Here is a 15170-nt window from a genome sequence, read left to right as displayed (position 1 = left end):
GACCTTTATATATTTTATATTCTGACTTTGGTAAAGACAGAGCCACAATCAACTTCCAGGGGTGGACACCCTCCCCCCCCCAAGAAATTCCCTGATGAGCATTTCCCCCTAACCTTTGTACTTCATGATTTATGTGCAGCACCTTCTCCAAATAATCCTGGAACTGCCCGACTTCTGTGTGTCTATGATCAGACCATGATCTAAACATTACTTACCTGGATTCCAGAATCATTTACCAATCTCTTAAAATCTACACTACTTAAATGGGTAGGGTTAGGTAATAGGGATAAGGTACCGGGTAGTAAATAATTATTCATCACAACTGTATTTCACCACTTCATACGGTCAGTTTAGTCCAATGTAAGATAATCACACAAAGAATAGACAGTACTTAAATAAAATCATCCATTTATTTCAAGACCCTGCTTAAAACTAGCATAACAATGAAATGTTTCTACCATCTTCCAGTCATTGTGTATCCCATTCATAGGAACACTTCCAATAACCCTGAAAATGACTGGTCCCTGAGCTCTTATTATCAACAACATAAACAGCAAAGAATTCTGTTCAATCAAATCAGGTCATTACCATCCCATGGCAGCCCTCGCAAATCTGACCAAACTTGACCTTGTGCTAAATGGCAACAGGAATATACTAACTACGGACTCTATATACACAGTAGATGAGTATATACACAGCTCTGACCTTGATAGGGTAAACAGATATGTCTTTCTATCTAAATATATTAGATATTTATAATAAATATAAATATACACACATTATTGGAATCAGGGGTTTTTTTATATTCGAAAGACATGAAGAGTTGAATAGTATAGTATTGAGCGAGTGAGTGAGTCTGGTTTTACGCCGCCTGTAGCAATATTCCAGCAATATCACTGCAGGGTCACCAGAAATGGGCATCACACATTGTACCCATGTGGGGAATCAAACCTGGGAATCTGGCATGATGAGCGAACGCTTTAACTACTAGGCTACCCTACTAGGCTACCCTACCAACTTTGGTTGGTTGAGTGAGGTTGATCTTCACATGGTTCAATGCCTAACCCATAACTTGTGAAAGCTTGATCTGTCAGCTGCAAGGTGTCTCACTTACCAAGACAGCAGCTATGACAACCATTAACAGAAAACCGTCATTCCTTTAAAAAATTATCTTCAAAGAGGTGTTAAACTTTACTTGCTCATTCATTTAATATAAAAATTGGCCCAGAGATCCTGTAAAGACCCTGACAATCCAGTGATTATTATTGTACACAACAACACCATATGACTCTATCACTGCGTCATTTTCATTTTGTATGTTGTTTAACAAAATTCTTATGACAAGCAATGAGAGCTAAAGACACTTATCAAACCAGGACTAGGTCACACCTTATAAGACACACATAAGAATCAGTTTTTGTTTTGTTTGTTTTTAATTGACACACCCAGCGATATTGTTGCTATATGATGACAGTGTGTAAATAAAGTCTGGACCACACAATCCAGTGATCGACATCATGAGCATCGACATACAGAACTGTGATACGATGACATGCATCAATCAGAGTCAGTGTGTGTCTGACAACCCCATCCTGTTAGTGGCTTCTTATGACAAATACGAGTTGCTGAAGACCAATTCTAACCTGGATCTTCACAGGTCCATTTAGAAACGTACCTCATGAGACCCATGTAATTACAATACGTGATAAGGCTGACCTAATGACACTATAGCTCCACAACACTTCAGTCAGTAATGTTCAAGCAATATCAATAAAAATTATAAAGCCAAGTGTTTCATTACATTATATGTTCTACACTTACAAACAGGGAAGTCAAACAATGCAACTATGTAATCAGGACATCTGATGACCCTATCCTATTGAGGCCCTTTTTTTTATCCCCCGCAACGCGTTTTGCGGGGGGTATTAAAATGGACTCCGTCCGTCCGTCCGTGCACATTTGTCTTTTCCGGAGCAGAACTCTAAAAGCATTCAATATTTCTTCACCAAACTTGGCACATACATAGATCTGGTGGTGTACTGGTGCCTTTTGGTACTTTTGGAATTTTGTTTAAAATATTTTTGGCCTTTCTATGGCAACAAGTTTGACTTAGACTGAAATTGGTGGTTGTGTTCTTTTCCGCGGAGCAGAACTCTAAAACCGTTCACTATTTCTTCACCAAACTAGGCACATAGATTGGTCTGGTGGTGTACTGGTGCCTTTTGGTAGTTTTGGAATTCTGAATAAAATATTTTTGGCGTTTCCATGGCAACAAGTTTGACTGAGACTGAAATTGGTGATAGTGCTTTCAATGCTCTCCTTCCACTTTTCTATATACACACCTAAATATTTGACATAATCATAACTTGGTAGACATAATCATGAAGAGTATTTTGCCATTGCGGGGGGATATTGATGACTTTGTCTTCTTGTTTAAATTACTTGGTTTACGGATTTAAAAAAATATTTGGTCAGTAGGAAGGGGGAAAAAAAAGAGAATATGGAGATGTTATTTATACACTTGAGTATATCGTGGTGTTATGAGTTCTGACGATTTGGATGATTGTCTTTTGTGAAATATATAATAGTTTCAGGGAATATTTGAAAGATATTAATTACTATTTTTTCTTATTTTTTCACTTTCTTCATTTTTTATCAGGTCGGGGCATATAATGGCAAAAATAATGCAAAAACAATTGTATTTTCTTTCCACTTTCTTCACATTTCGGGTCGGCGGATCCGTAAAGTAATGACAAAATAAATAGGCCTCATGGACATTGGATCCGTGAACCAATTATTGGTGAAAATACAACCCACAGGTGATGAAGTAACCAGAAATAGTTAGGTCTCTGAACCCTGTTACTGAAGCTATTAAAGAATAACATACACAGAAAACAATGTATTCATTGTCAAGTCTTTACCTCAGTGAGTGAGTGAGTGAGTCTGGCATTATTCCAGCAATATCAGAATGGGAGCCACCATGATGAGTAACACCAGAAAGGGGCATCACACGTTGTACTCATGGGGGGAACAAAACCCAGGACTTTGAGTGACAACAACAAATGCTTTAACCACAAGGCTACCCAACCTTCCCCTTTTCCTGAGAGTACAAAAGCCTCCAAACAAGGAAGGAAGAATGTCTACCGACATAGACCGTTCGCTTGTCACACTGAAGACCCAGGTTCGATACCCCACATGGGTACTATGTGTGAAGCCTATTTCTGGTAACCCTGCCGTGATGTTGCTGGAATATTGCTAAAAGCAGTTTAAAACTAAACTCACTCACTCACCTAGATACAACTACCTGCATGTTGTACATACTATTATTGTTCCGGTGTCAATGAGACCGCCTCTGTGGCGTAGTGGTTAGAGCGTCTGCCCGGAGAGCGGAAGGTCGTAGGTTCGATCCCCGACCGCGTCATATCAAAAAGACGTTAAAATATGGTACTTGTTGGTCCCTGCCTGGCGTTCGGCATTAATCAGTACAACAAGGACTGGTTGACACGGAGTTAGTATAATGTGTCTGGGGTATTCATGCTTCACTGCGGCATGGTATGTCAGTGGGCTAGCACTATAAAACCAGCTTAAGTCTGGGCTAGTACAAGCAGCACACACGCATGCACGTCGTCATATGAGCGAATATTCTCAAGCACGATGTTAAACCCAATTTCACCACACCTCACCTCCAGTGTCATGAAACATGTCTATGAATTCTTGAGAAACTAAAACAAAACATATACATACTTATTGACAAAAGAAAGAAACAAATGTACATGGACATAAATGTATGTTACCCGAACATAAAGGATCTATGGGTATACATTCAGTACATGATTGTGACAAACCTTCATAAACTAATGATTTAATTAAACTCTTATAGTTCCTTGAAATCTGATATTGAAATGGAACAGTAACTACCAGTAATGATACTTTTAGTGTAATATTTGCATTGATTTGAAAGTTTGATAAATAGTGATTACAAAATATATAACTTATGTCATTCAGTCTGTGATATACTTTACATAGTTTGGAGATTTCAGTGGAAACAAAATGTTTTTTACTGTACTCCTGTATCTTCTTATTGAGGAAGTTCATTTTAAATATGGTTGTTGTCATTAAAGGTTTAATACAAGCACATTTAATGAAACATAAATTGGATGAGGCTGATGACACGGTGCAGCAAGGTCCAGGTCCATGTATTTGAACGTCAGATAACTGTCCAATAAATCCTTCAGACAGTTAACTGACTCCATTTTTCACCTGTATGTGAGCAATTGGAACATCACCTGTTGTTGGTTCCCCTGTATCCATTGTCAGGGGAGGTCACTGTCCGGGCAGAAACAGAACATAGTACTGTATATCCACTGAGGCCAGGTCTCAACACACACATCACATTCATCCAGGGCACAGTCAGGTTGGACAACAGAGTCAGTCAGTTCCAGGATCAGAACTTGTGCCAGGATGTTCACTGTCAGTTGCAGGATCAGAATTATATTGCAGGATGTTCACGGTCAGTTCCATGTAACCAATGCACAGTAAGGATTAAAAGCTGATTGGATGCTGGATGAATAGTAGAACAGACTCAGCCACAAATGGAAGTCGGACAACTGGTAATCTAGATCACATACTTTATGTACGCCTCTGGCGTTGTGTTTTCATAAATGCAGTCAGTTCCAGTGTCAGAATTTCCTGCAAGATGTTCAAAATATCATTTAGAGTCAGAAGCACTTTCAGGGATTTCAAATGGGAGTTCAAAAGTCAGAATTTCTGAGACTCCAGTAGCTTGTAGCAGAGTCAGAATGTCTGCAAGGTGTTCAAACTATCAGCTGTTGAGACAGAAACTCTCCCAAGATGTTCAGATAGTCTGTCGTTCTGCACCAAGGGTCCAGCAGCTTGTTGTGGAGTCAGAAGGTCTGTAGTGACGCCTGAATTGCATCCTGCAGCATGGACTCATCGTCATGCTGGTAGTCCTGCAAGTTTAGAAAAAACACTTTGTCAGTACATGTCACTGATGTTGTTCTAACTCTATGTTAATATTTGGGATTGCACTATCTTAGTATAGTACAGATTCTAGTACTTTTGTTGGGTTGAGTCCCATTTGGGATTCGAACCCACACCCTCAGAGTCAGGCACCTAATTGTCAGCACACAAAGTCAGCCCCTAACCCACACAACCACCACGGCTTCCACAAAAATGGAAGTAGGACAACTGGTAGTCCAGACTGCGGACTTTGTGTACCCCTCTGATAAGTGTTAATTGTGTATTCATAACTCTATCAAGGCTGCAACAAAACTGAGCAACATGTGTTTTCATTCCTTCATCTTGTCATTTGCCAACACCATCATAGAGATGCACAATCAAAGCAATATTTGGCAAGGTACTGTGAGTGAGCCTTTAGTAATATTCCAGCAATATCGCTGAGGGGGACACCCGAAACGGCCTTCACACATGGTACGCATGTGGTGATCGAACCCGGGACTTCGGCATAAGTCAATGCTTGAACCACCAGGTTTGATTCCCCACAATGTGTGAAGCCCATTTTTGGTGTCCCCCATCGAGCTGGAATATTGCTAAAAGTAAAACTATACTCACTCACTCATCTCCAATCAGCTCTGGAATGGTAGTTGATATGCAGAGAGAGGTTGGCTGAGGTTATCTTTTGTATTCAAACTTGTCTGTTTGCTTGTTGTTTAGCAATATTTCAGCTAAATGATGACAGTCTCTAGGTATGGGCATGATGCAACCGTCACCAGGTACAAAGACACAGAATCAACCAATGTGAATGAGTGAGTTTAGATTTATTCCGCACTCAGCAATATTCCAGCTATATGGCAGCGGTCTGTAAATAATCAAGTCTGGACCAGACAATCCAGTGATTAACAGCATGAGCTGTTAGTCGCCTCTTACGACAAGCATGGGTTACTGAAGATCAATATTCTAACCCAGACCTTAACATGTCATTTCCAATGTGGAAGTTGTAACTTTGAAGTGCAAAATGTCCTGTACTTACGACATAAGTATCATATTCAAACTTGTGTCTGAGGTTGAGATGTTGCAAGAAATTGGCACTGACGCGTGATTTATCTCCCCATGGCATTGATGCACACACCGGACAAACCTGCAGCAAAACGTGTCATAAAAGACAGTAACCATGGTAACAAGAGCGGATGGTATCATAAACATGACAGTAACCATTGCAATAGTGCATGAAAGAAACAGTGTGAAATCATCATATTTCATGGAAATAGAAACGCCAGTAAAATCTTAACACAAACATTAAAATTTTTCATTGCTGTAATGAGCCAAACCACAGGCAAACTGTAGCACAAATCGGGTTGCGCAACAAAGAGAAATTACCAGTCTTCCTATATGCGAGCGAAGCGAGCAAAGGTTGGCAATGTACTTCCCTCGCTTCAGTTCGAAAAATATTTTTAATATCAAAATAAAATATCGCCACCATCAAATGTAGACACCCATTTCTTCACAATATTGTGCTCTCAGATTTCCAACCTCATATTTAATAATTACCCACGTAAAACATATTTAATTCAAGATTTTAAGCACCACTTGTGCCACATCAAATCGTTCTTCGCCTCAATTACCCCTCCCAGCTTCCGGTTCAAGGGAGTGAAGGAACAGGGGACTTAAATCTAAATATACTTGTTGAATCACATGTCTGCCATATGGGGGGGATACTTGCGGAGTGACCTCCCCTGCTTCACCCGCCCACTACGCCAGAAATGATTTTTGTAGAATAAATATTACAAGAATTCTAACAATAACGACGACAGAAAAGAAACATAATCTCCAACAGTTTAATGGTAAAATTAGGCAATATGATATTTCTCTTTAATTTCTGCTTATTCTTGTTCCTTCATTCCGTTGAAGCGGGAGCTGGCAGGGGTAATGGAGGCGAAGAACGGTTTGATATGGCACAAGTGGCGTTTAAAGTGTTGAATTAAATATGTTTTACGTTGGTAATTATTAAATATGAGGTTGGAAATCTGAGAGCACAACCCTGTGAGGAAATGGGTGTCTACATTTGATGGTGGCGATATTTAGTTTTGACATTCAAAATATTTTTCATAACGAAGCGAGGGAAGTACGTTGCCAACCTTTGCTCGCTTCGCTCGCATATAGGAAGACTGGTCATTTTCTCTTTGTTGCGCAACCCTCTTTGGGCTACAGTTTGCCTGTGGCCAAACGGATTGACATTTCTCAGTTATTTTGGACTCACAGAGCTTCTGGTTACATTTTGTGTGCAATTTGTGATTTATCAACATGATTTTGATAATTTCAGCAGATAAGTCAGATCACCATGTGACACACAGCTTGTCAGATTTTGACAGTGTACTCACAACTTGTTGCTGACAGTGTCGATGTTGCTCATTGCAATGTTTGACCAATGCTAATAATTCCAAGTTCTTCTCCCCACAATATGGGCACTGGAAGGTGGATCTATTGGGGATATTGCTGAAACAGAGCAGTACTGGGAGTGAGTATGGATTTATGCCGCTTTTAGCAAAATTCCAGCAACATCATGGGGGGTGGACCATAAATGGCCTTCACACACTGTGCCCATGTTTAGGAATCAAACCTGGATATTCAGTGTGACAAGCCAACGCTTCGTCCAGTGGACTCAGGGGTTCAAAAATCCCATCGCCCGACGCCCGGGACAAGTCAGTTTTCATTTCGGGCAATCAAATAATGGCATCTTACTTGTCCGTGGGCTACTAGATAATTTCCACTTATGGTTTCAAACCGCAAATAAACTTGGATTTAATTTCATATCTGCTCAAAATGTAGCTATTACATTTCGCAATGATAACAAAGTAGAGTTATCTTTCTCTGCTATTTATCACTTTTCAATAAATAGTCCAGTAAACATTAACATCAAACACCATGTTGATTTCTTCTTTCACAATTACATCATCATAATTATGTGAAAAAATCAGGGCAAGTGGAAAATTAGTCAGGACAAGTTACTTTCTTAAAGTCACTTGCCCTGTGGCAAGTGGCTTTTTAAAAAAAAAATTGAACCCCTGGGACTACACCACTGCCCTAGGGTTGTAGAACACATAATCTCAACAGTGCACTCCTAACATCCACACTCATCGCTACACTACTAGTCAAGTGGACCTTCTGCACATCCTGTACAAAAGGACATGACCCGCACCCCCAACCCCATATGTTTTAAGTATAACTTTTTAAAATGTATGAGAACAAAATTGCTGGCCCCCACACCCTGCAAGTATATATGACATAATTGATTACATCCCCCAACACTACCCCCCCAGCCCCAGAACAAAATAAATGGAAACCATCCCCTCTAACCCCCAACCCCATAAATTATGAATGGCCCCTTAACAACATCTTGATAATGTCCCTCAATCTGAAAAAAGAGAGTAATTAGTGTTATCAATTTTTTACTGTCTTTTTATTAACTACTTGTTTTATTTCATAACATTTCTGTCTATTATAAAGGCAAATCCTTTATGTTTGTAGTCAGTAAATTTAATTCGACAATCACCCTTCCCACCACCATAACTCAAAAAGAGGAAAAACCAGTGTACATCTACCTCCCATATGATATACTAACTTAAGTTAAGAAGTGAAATCTAAAAGGAAAATGAAATGAAAAGAAATGCTGACAACCACTTCCTTGTCGCTACCTGGGTACTGGTTGTGATGTCTCCCGGACAGGCCGGAACTGAGGAATACTGTGATCGGCACTGGTGCACTTCTCCATGTGGTCTCGCAGCTTATACACTGCCATCTGGTGGGCAAAAACAAATACTGAGTCAGAGTGAGTGAGTATGGTTTTTACGCCGTTTTTAGCAATATTCCAGCAATATCACGGCGGGGCACACCACAAATGGGCTTCACACATTGTGCCCATGTGGGGAATCGAACCCGGGTCTTCGGCGTGACGAGCGAACGCTTTAACCACTAGGCTACCCCACCGCCCCACTGAGTCAGAGGTATATTTTAATTAACCTTCGCAATTTGGTGTGATGTAAGACATCATGAGCACTATTCACTCATGATACACATTGAGGATTTGAACCTGGATCTTTTGATTTGACAACTGCATGCCCTAACTACTAGGCTACCTAAACACCCCTCAAAGAAAAGGAATAATGTAAATCTGGTTTAACATCTCTTTCAACCCAGATACTATGGCATCCCTGCTTCATGTGAAAAGAATACCTAAAGAGCAACAGGTCATAGATATTTACAAGTTTGGTGAAACTCAAGAACACAGAACACCTCCGGGGTGTAGTGGTTAGAGCGTCCGCCTGGAGAGCAGAAAAACGTGGGTTCGATCCCCCGCCACTTCAAACCAAAAGACGTTAAAATATGGTACTTGTTGGTCCCTGCCTAGCGTTCGGCATTTATGGGTACAACAAGGACTGGTCGGTTTGGAGTCACTTTAATGTTTCTGAGTGAGGTATTCATACTTCATTGGGAATGGTATCTCGGTAAGATAGCACTATAAAACCAGCTTAAGTGTGGGCTAGTACAAACAGACATACGCATGCATGTCATCATATGAGGAAAATATTTTCAAGTACAATGTTAAACATCATTTCACCTCTAGGGCTGCAAGTATTCGATTCGATTCATCGAAAATCGGATCTGACATCTTAGTTTCGAATATTTGAATATCTATTTCAACTGTTTCCATACAGCAAGAACGTAATTTGTAATCCAACTCGAGCGGTTTCGAGGGCTGAAATAAGGCGAAACGTGATTGGTTGACGCCGGGCTAATTATCCAATGAGCATTGTCATTATTAGACATCGCAAAGTTGACAATGGAATTCACGCTAAAAAGGCCTACTCACTTAAACTCTGAGAGTCAAATGAAATCTGAAGTTTTTACTTGTACGTAAAATTGAATCGAACATGATTGAATCGAGGTTCCAACGTCAAAAATCTAATCGAATCGTGGTCTGGGTGAATCTTTTCAGCCCTATTCACCTCACCTCAAGAACACAGGCATGGCGTTGACAAACACATAAACATTATTGCCCTAGACAACTGGGCCACCTGTGTCCCCTACCTTTCCCGAAATAGTAATGGAAGTCATTATCAATATTAAATCTGGGACGCATAAAATATTGCTGGGCTCGATTTAAGGACATCAAAACTACTTGCATCCTTAGGTAATAACCTGGTTGCATCAGGTAAACACAGACTGAAAGGGTATTATCAATCTCAATCAGTCTCCAAATTACATATCTTTATTATGTAGATCACTTGTGGAGAGATTCTCCTGATACATTAAACAGTAAATATCTGTTCAAACTGACTCAAAGGGACCACTAATGTACTATCTTATAAATAGAGGTGTGACGATACGGAAATGTCACGATACGATATGTATCGCGATATCTTGGAACGATGCGATTCGATTCGATGCATATCACAATATGCTATCTTTAGTTATTTTCTTTACAAAAGTATATTTTAATAGTAAGTAACAGTGTAAATTTTTACATAAACATCAATTTCTAGTAAACATTAACAATTTTAAGGTCAATGATACATATCACGATACGAACAAAAGTATCGATATATTTATCGTCAGATAAAGTATCACGATTATCGATACTACGATGTATCGTCACAGCTCTACTTATAACCTTACTTAGTTATATGCAATTTGACTAAAAGCAAGTGGCGGAGACCAAAAATCAGTTCTTTCGTTAAATGCATGTTCGCCATGAATGTAGATTACTGTTTTCAAAAACTTCAGTTCATACTGACTTTCTGTTTAACAATACATGTTCATTCGTTTGAAAGGAACCCATGAAGAACCAGGTTAGAATTGATCTTCAATAACCCATGCTTGTCATAAGAGGCGACTCACAGGATTGGTCAGGCTCGGTGACTTGGTTGACACGACATCGTATCCCAATTGCGCAGATCAATGCTCATGCTGTTGATCACTGGATTGTCTGGTCAAGACGTCATTATTTACAGACCGCCTCCATATAGCTGGAATATTGCCGAGTGTGGCGTAAAACTAAACTCACTCACTCACCCATCTGCAAAGTTCACTGTACCTGCTGTCCACACCACTGGCAGTTGGCTCTGTTTGTTCTCATGTTATTCTCAATGTCCACTGCCTTTTCCATGCGGGTGGGGTCAAACGGTGACCGACACTGCGGACATGTTGGTACATGCACATGCTGTAGTCCTATGGCACAGCGCTCACAATATCTGAAACCATCACAGTACAAATCATCAATGTGTGATGTCTGATAGTAATCAAGCACAGATTTGTTCTACACATCATGAACTCAACATTTCTCCATTTCTCATGAATACCCGGTATGAAATATAATACATTAGCTTCTGAGTAGGGCTGCGCAATATAACCGGTTTACCGGTATTTACCGGTTCAGACCTGAAAACGATATGTATTGCGATACACTGATCAAAAACCGGTATTTTGACAAGCATTCGGAAAACTTTGTAACACTCGGAAATCTTTGGATATTTCCGTTTTTTTAATTGTTCTTTTCCCTGTTTCATTAAAGCCAAATGTTACTTACATTTTTATTTTGTCATGATTAAAAGTTTCTATTATAGGTTAATCAATCATAGTGATTTTGTTGTGTTTTTGCTTTATAATCAAGCATTAACTCGATTATAAATAGTTTTTGTTAAAAAAATAATTCTTGCAATATATTGCAATACATATCGCAATATATGCTTCCGCATCGCAATATATCGCAATATGAAAATTCTCTGCGATACCCACCCCTACTTCTGAGTGAGTGATTGAGCATGGTTGTAAGCCACTTTCAGCAATATTCCAGCAATATTCCCATCATGGCAGGGGATGCAAGAAACGGGCTTCAGGCATTGTGCCCAAGTGGGGAATCAAACCCGGACCTTTGGCATGACAAGTGAATGCTTTAACCACTAGGCTACCCCACCGTCATTGCTAGCTTCTACTTTTAAAAGACCACACATGCAATGCAGGGGTGGAAATAACTTTAAAATTGCTAGTGTATTCCGGTACAGTTGCACATGTATAATCACTTGCCCTGATAATTGTTTCACTATACCGGCCACTATTCTTGTTGGTTTTTTAAATAAACAACATAATTAACATTGGAAAGTCAACTGGACACCGGTATAGCGTGATTTTCAAATTGACTTGCCCGACAGAAAAACACTGGACTGGGGCGTTGGGCAATGGGTTATTTCCACCCCTGCAATGTATTAGTAACAGCCATATTTGTCTTCGATAATTTTTACTGAAGGGTAACCCTCAGTGGGTTACCATAGAAACATGCGCTGTGTAATAAATGATATATCAAGTAGTATTCACATTTTCATTGGTTATTGGATGAAAATGTGTCTTGTGTACAAAAATATATACTGATAAGTAGTATCCAGACTTTCACTGCTAATTGGTTTACCATAAATATAGGTCTTGTGTCCAAAACAAAATAACGAGCAGTACCCAGATTTTCATTGTCATGTCATTTTGTACATGGACCATATCAAATGCATCCATATTTTGGTACCCTTTTGCAGCACAAGAGGTTTACGACATCAATCCCCTTGATATCATGAGGGGGATTGTTATACACAGTAAAATAGTATACATCGAGATTAGAGCACAGGGACTTCTAACCCATGAAGATCAAGGTTAGAATTGATCTTCAGTAACCGATGCTTGTCGTAAGAGGCAACTTATGGGATCGGTTGGCCAGGCTCGCTGACTTGGATGACACATATCATCATATCCCAATTGCGTACACCGATGCTCCTGCTGTTGATCACTGGATTGTCTGACTGGTCCAGACTCGATTATTTACAGACTGTCACCATATAGTTGGAATATTGCTGAGTGCGACATAAACTAAACCCACTCACAGGGACTTGTAACTCATAAACTAGCAACAAAGTATATTGTCACAGGCATCATATTAACATTCTCCTTGCATACAGTTCTAAGACCTGATAGTGCTATGAACCTGGCAACCTATAACAAGCTTGATGCTAGCTTTTTGCATTGCAAAATCCTCTGATGAACTCATGGATTATATTGATCGTAAGCAGCAACCTCACACCAAGGGAGGTAATGCAGACAAGTTTATAGTCATCTTGACAACTTGGAAAATGGAGATTTCTGGCACTGCTGTTGAATGACGCAAACTAATCATGGATACACTTATGACATAGACTACACTATGATTTCCAAAACCTGGGACTCTTTGGTATAGTCTGAGAAAACATTGGATTTGTCGGGTACACTTTGGTACCATCTGGGTACAAAACAATAAACAACAATCAAAAGCCTCTACATCATCTGGGGCCCCAATGTAATTTTTTTATATCAAATGAATCACAACTGTCCTTATCAACTAAAACTTCAACAAAGCCTAGTTTCGGTTTCTTAAATTAACTGTCAATGTCCAAATGTTGATGAAAATGTGTTCACATGTGGTGTTGTAAAACTATCCGTGCACATGAATGAACAGTATTCAATAATGACAGTACTTCACAACAAATATAAATCCCATGTTGTGCGTACAGTTGAATTACTTCCGCGAATGTTCATGATGGTAGAGTACTGCATGAAAACTCTGTAAACAATACGAGGCTCATCAGTCCATCATATTTCTCAATATGCCTCAGCCGAACTGTCAACATTTACATGTAGTAAACATATTCATTGGAAAATACTCGAAACGAATGAAAACCGTTACAATTCACTTATATATCGGATACATGGAATAAACAGGGAATATTATTGAGTGATCGAAAACCGAACACTTTCCCTTCAACGTCGCCCCCGAAAATACACAGCCGACTCACACATGCTGAAAAGGACAGGCTATCCTGACAGGCGACTGTAATAACTCCAGACAAACTGGACACTTGAATGATGCATCAGCGTCTGAAGAACACTGGGCCATTCTGGCATCGCACTGCGCCACCTAATCGTGACTGGAATAAACACTGACGTATAACATTGATAATGTTTACAATGTTCACAGACATAGTACATTCCTAACAACTGTATCTCACAAGGAATGCTTCGAGCGGTTTCATTTGCCTTTTTTCATATATCGAAGAACCAAATAATTCAATACGTGAAAATTGTCATGTGCATGTATTTTTACTACTTAATTGAAATTCTGAAATGGTTTCTGTAAAGAAATATATAATGAAGTACAGGGAAGTTTCGTACGAGTATAACATTTTACAGGTATAGTTTATCATATAACAATGAAATCAATGATATGCATAAAAGCCCAGAGATGTTGTTATGATAAAATATATGTCGGTTATGAGGTATATTCGTGTGTTGATTGTAATAGGCAATTGAACTCATGGGATCTAATTGCCCAACATTGGTTTCGTCAGTTTCAGGATACTTAAAAAATTGGACATGAAGTTAATAATGTGTAAAAGTAGCTTATAAATTGATTTCATGTTTCGATTATTCTAAAATTGTTTTAAAGGATAAACGAATATATGTTTTCCTCTTATAGTCACTGTAGTTACGCAAATAGTTTCTTCCATTGATAAAGCATTAATATCAACTATCAAATACAGATAGCTGATTGCAATTCAAGATACATGTGTGAGGTTTAAGCTGCTTTTGACGGCCCGAGGTATGCCGGACCGAACAGTAACCCATGCTTGTCGTAAGAGGCGACTAACGGGATCGGGTGGTCAGGCTCGCTGACTTGATTGACACTTGTCATCGGTTCCGAAATGCGTAGATCGATGCTCATGCTGTTGATCACTTGATTGTCTGGTTCAGACTCGATTATTTACAGACCGCCGCCATATAGCTGGAATATTGCTTAGTGCGGCGTAAAACTAAACTCACTCACTCACTCACTCTCCATTTTCAACATAGCCTCAATCAAAAGTGTTAAGTCTCTGTTGGCCCCACTTGGCCCGGGCTGTCAAAAGCAACTTAAACCTCACACATGTATCTTGAAGTCTCACAGATGAATCCTAGATTCTGTTTACATCCAATGAATATAGTTATATCTATCTAAATACCACTTTATAGACCCAGTTTTCTTTGTAACATCACAATTTGGCATTTAGGTAGATATAATACTGATCTATGGATATAAACACATTTCAAGATGCTTTTGACAGCCCGGGCCAAGTCGGGCCGAA

The 15170-nt window shown here is 39.4% G+C and overlaps 2 protein-coding genes across 2 annotated transcripts in view; both read right to left on the bottom strand.

Annotated features, from left to right (window-relative positions):
• Nucleotides 1-15170, bottom strand: part of LOC124281326 (sodium- and chloride-dependent glycine transporter 1-like) — a 182996-nt gene that overhangs the window by 119225 nt on the left and 48601 nt on the right. The gene's annotated exons all lie outside the window — the stretch shown is intronic.
• LOC124281325 (E3 ubiquitin-protein ligase RNF166-like) lies at nt 3773-14017 on the bottom strand. The gene is made up of 6 exons (XM_046717355.1): nt 13845-14017; nt 11072-11228; nt 8673-8776; nt 7359-7473; nt 6011-6118; nt 3773-4970 (listed from the first exon to the last, which is right to left on the bottom strand). Exons 1-6 carry the CDS (start codon nt 13943-13945, stop codon nt 4905-4907), a joined length of 651 nt encoding a protein of 216 aa, XP_046573311.1. The 5' UTR covers nt 13946-14017; the 3' UTR covers nt 3773-4904.

The sequence above is a fragment of the Haliotis rubra genome, unplaced genomic scaffold (genome assembly GCF_003918875.1).
Source record: "Haliotis rubra isolate DU_JTF1 unplaced genomic scaffold, ASM391887v1 Scf282, whole genome shotgun sequence".
NCBI classification, from domain to species: domain Eukaryota; kingdom Metazoa; phylum Mollusca; class Gastropoda; order Lepetellida; family Haliotidae; genus Haliotis; species Haliotis rubra.
Note: the sequence above shows the minus strand (reverse complement) of the source record. Positions and strands in the feature narration are given on the sequence as shown.

Coding starts and splice junctions, on each gene's coding strand:
- LOC124281325 (XM_046717355.1), bottom strand. CDS start 13,945: ATGGCCCAGTGTTCTTCAGACGCTGATGCATCATTCAAGTGTCCAGTT. Junction 7,474..8,672: donor ACATCACAACCAGTACCCAG/GTAGCGACAAGG, acceptor GCTCTGTTTCAG/CAATATCCCCAATAGATCCA. Junction 4,971..6,010: donor TTGAATATGATACTTATGTC/GTAAGTACAGGA, acceptor CTAAACTTGCAG/GACTACCAGCATGACGATGA.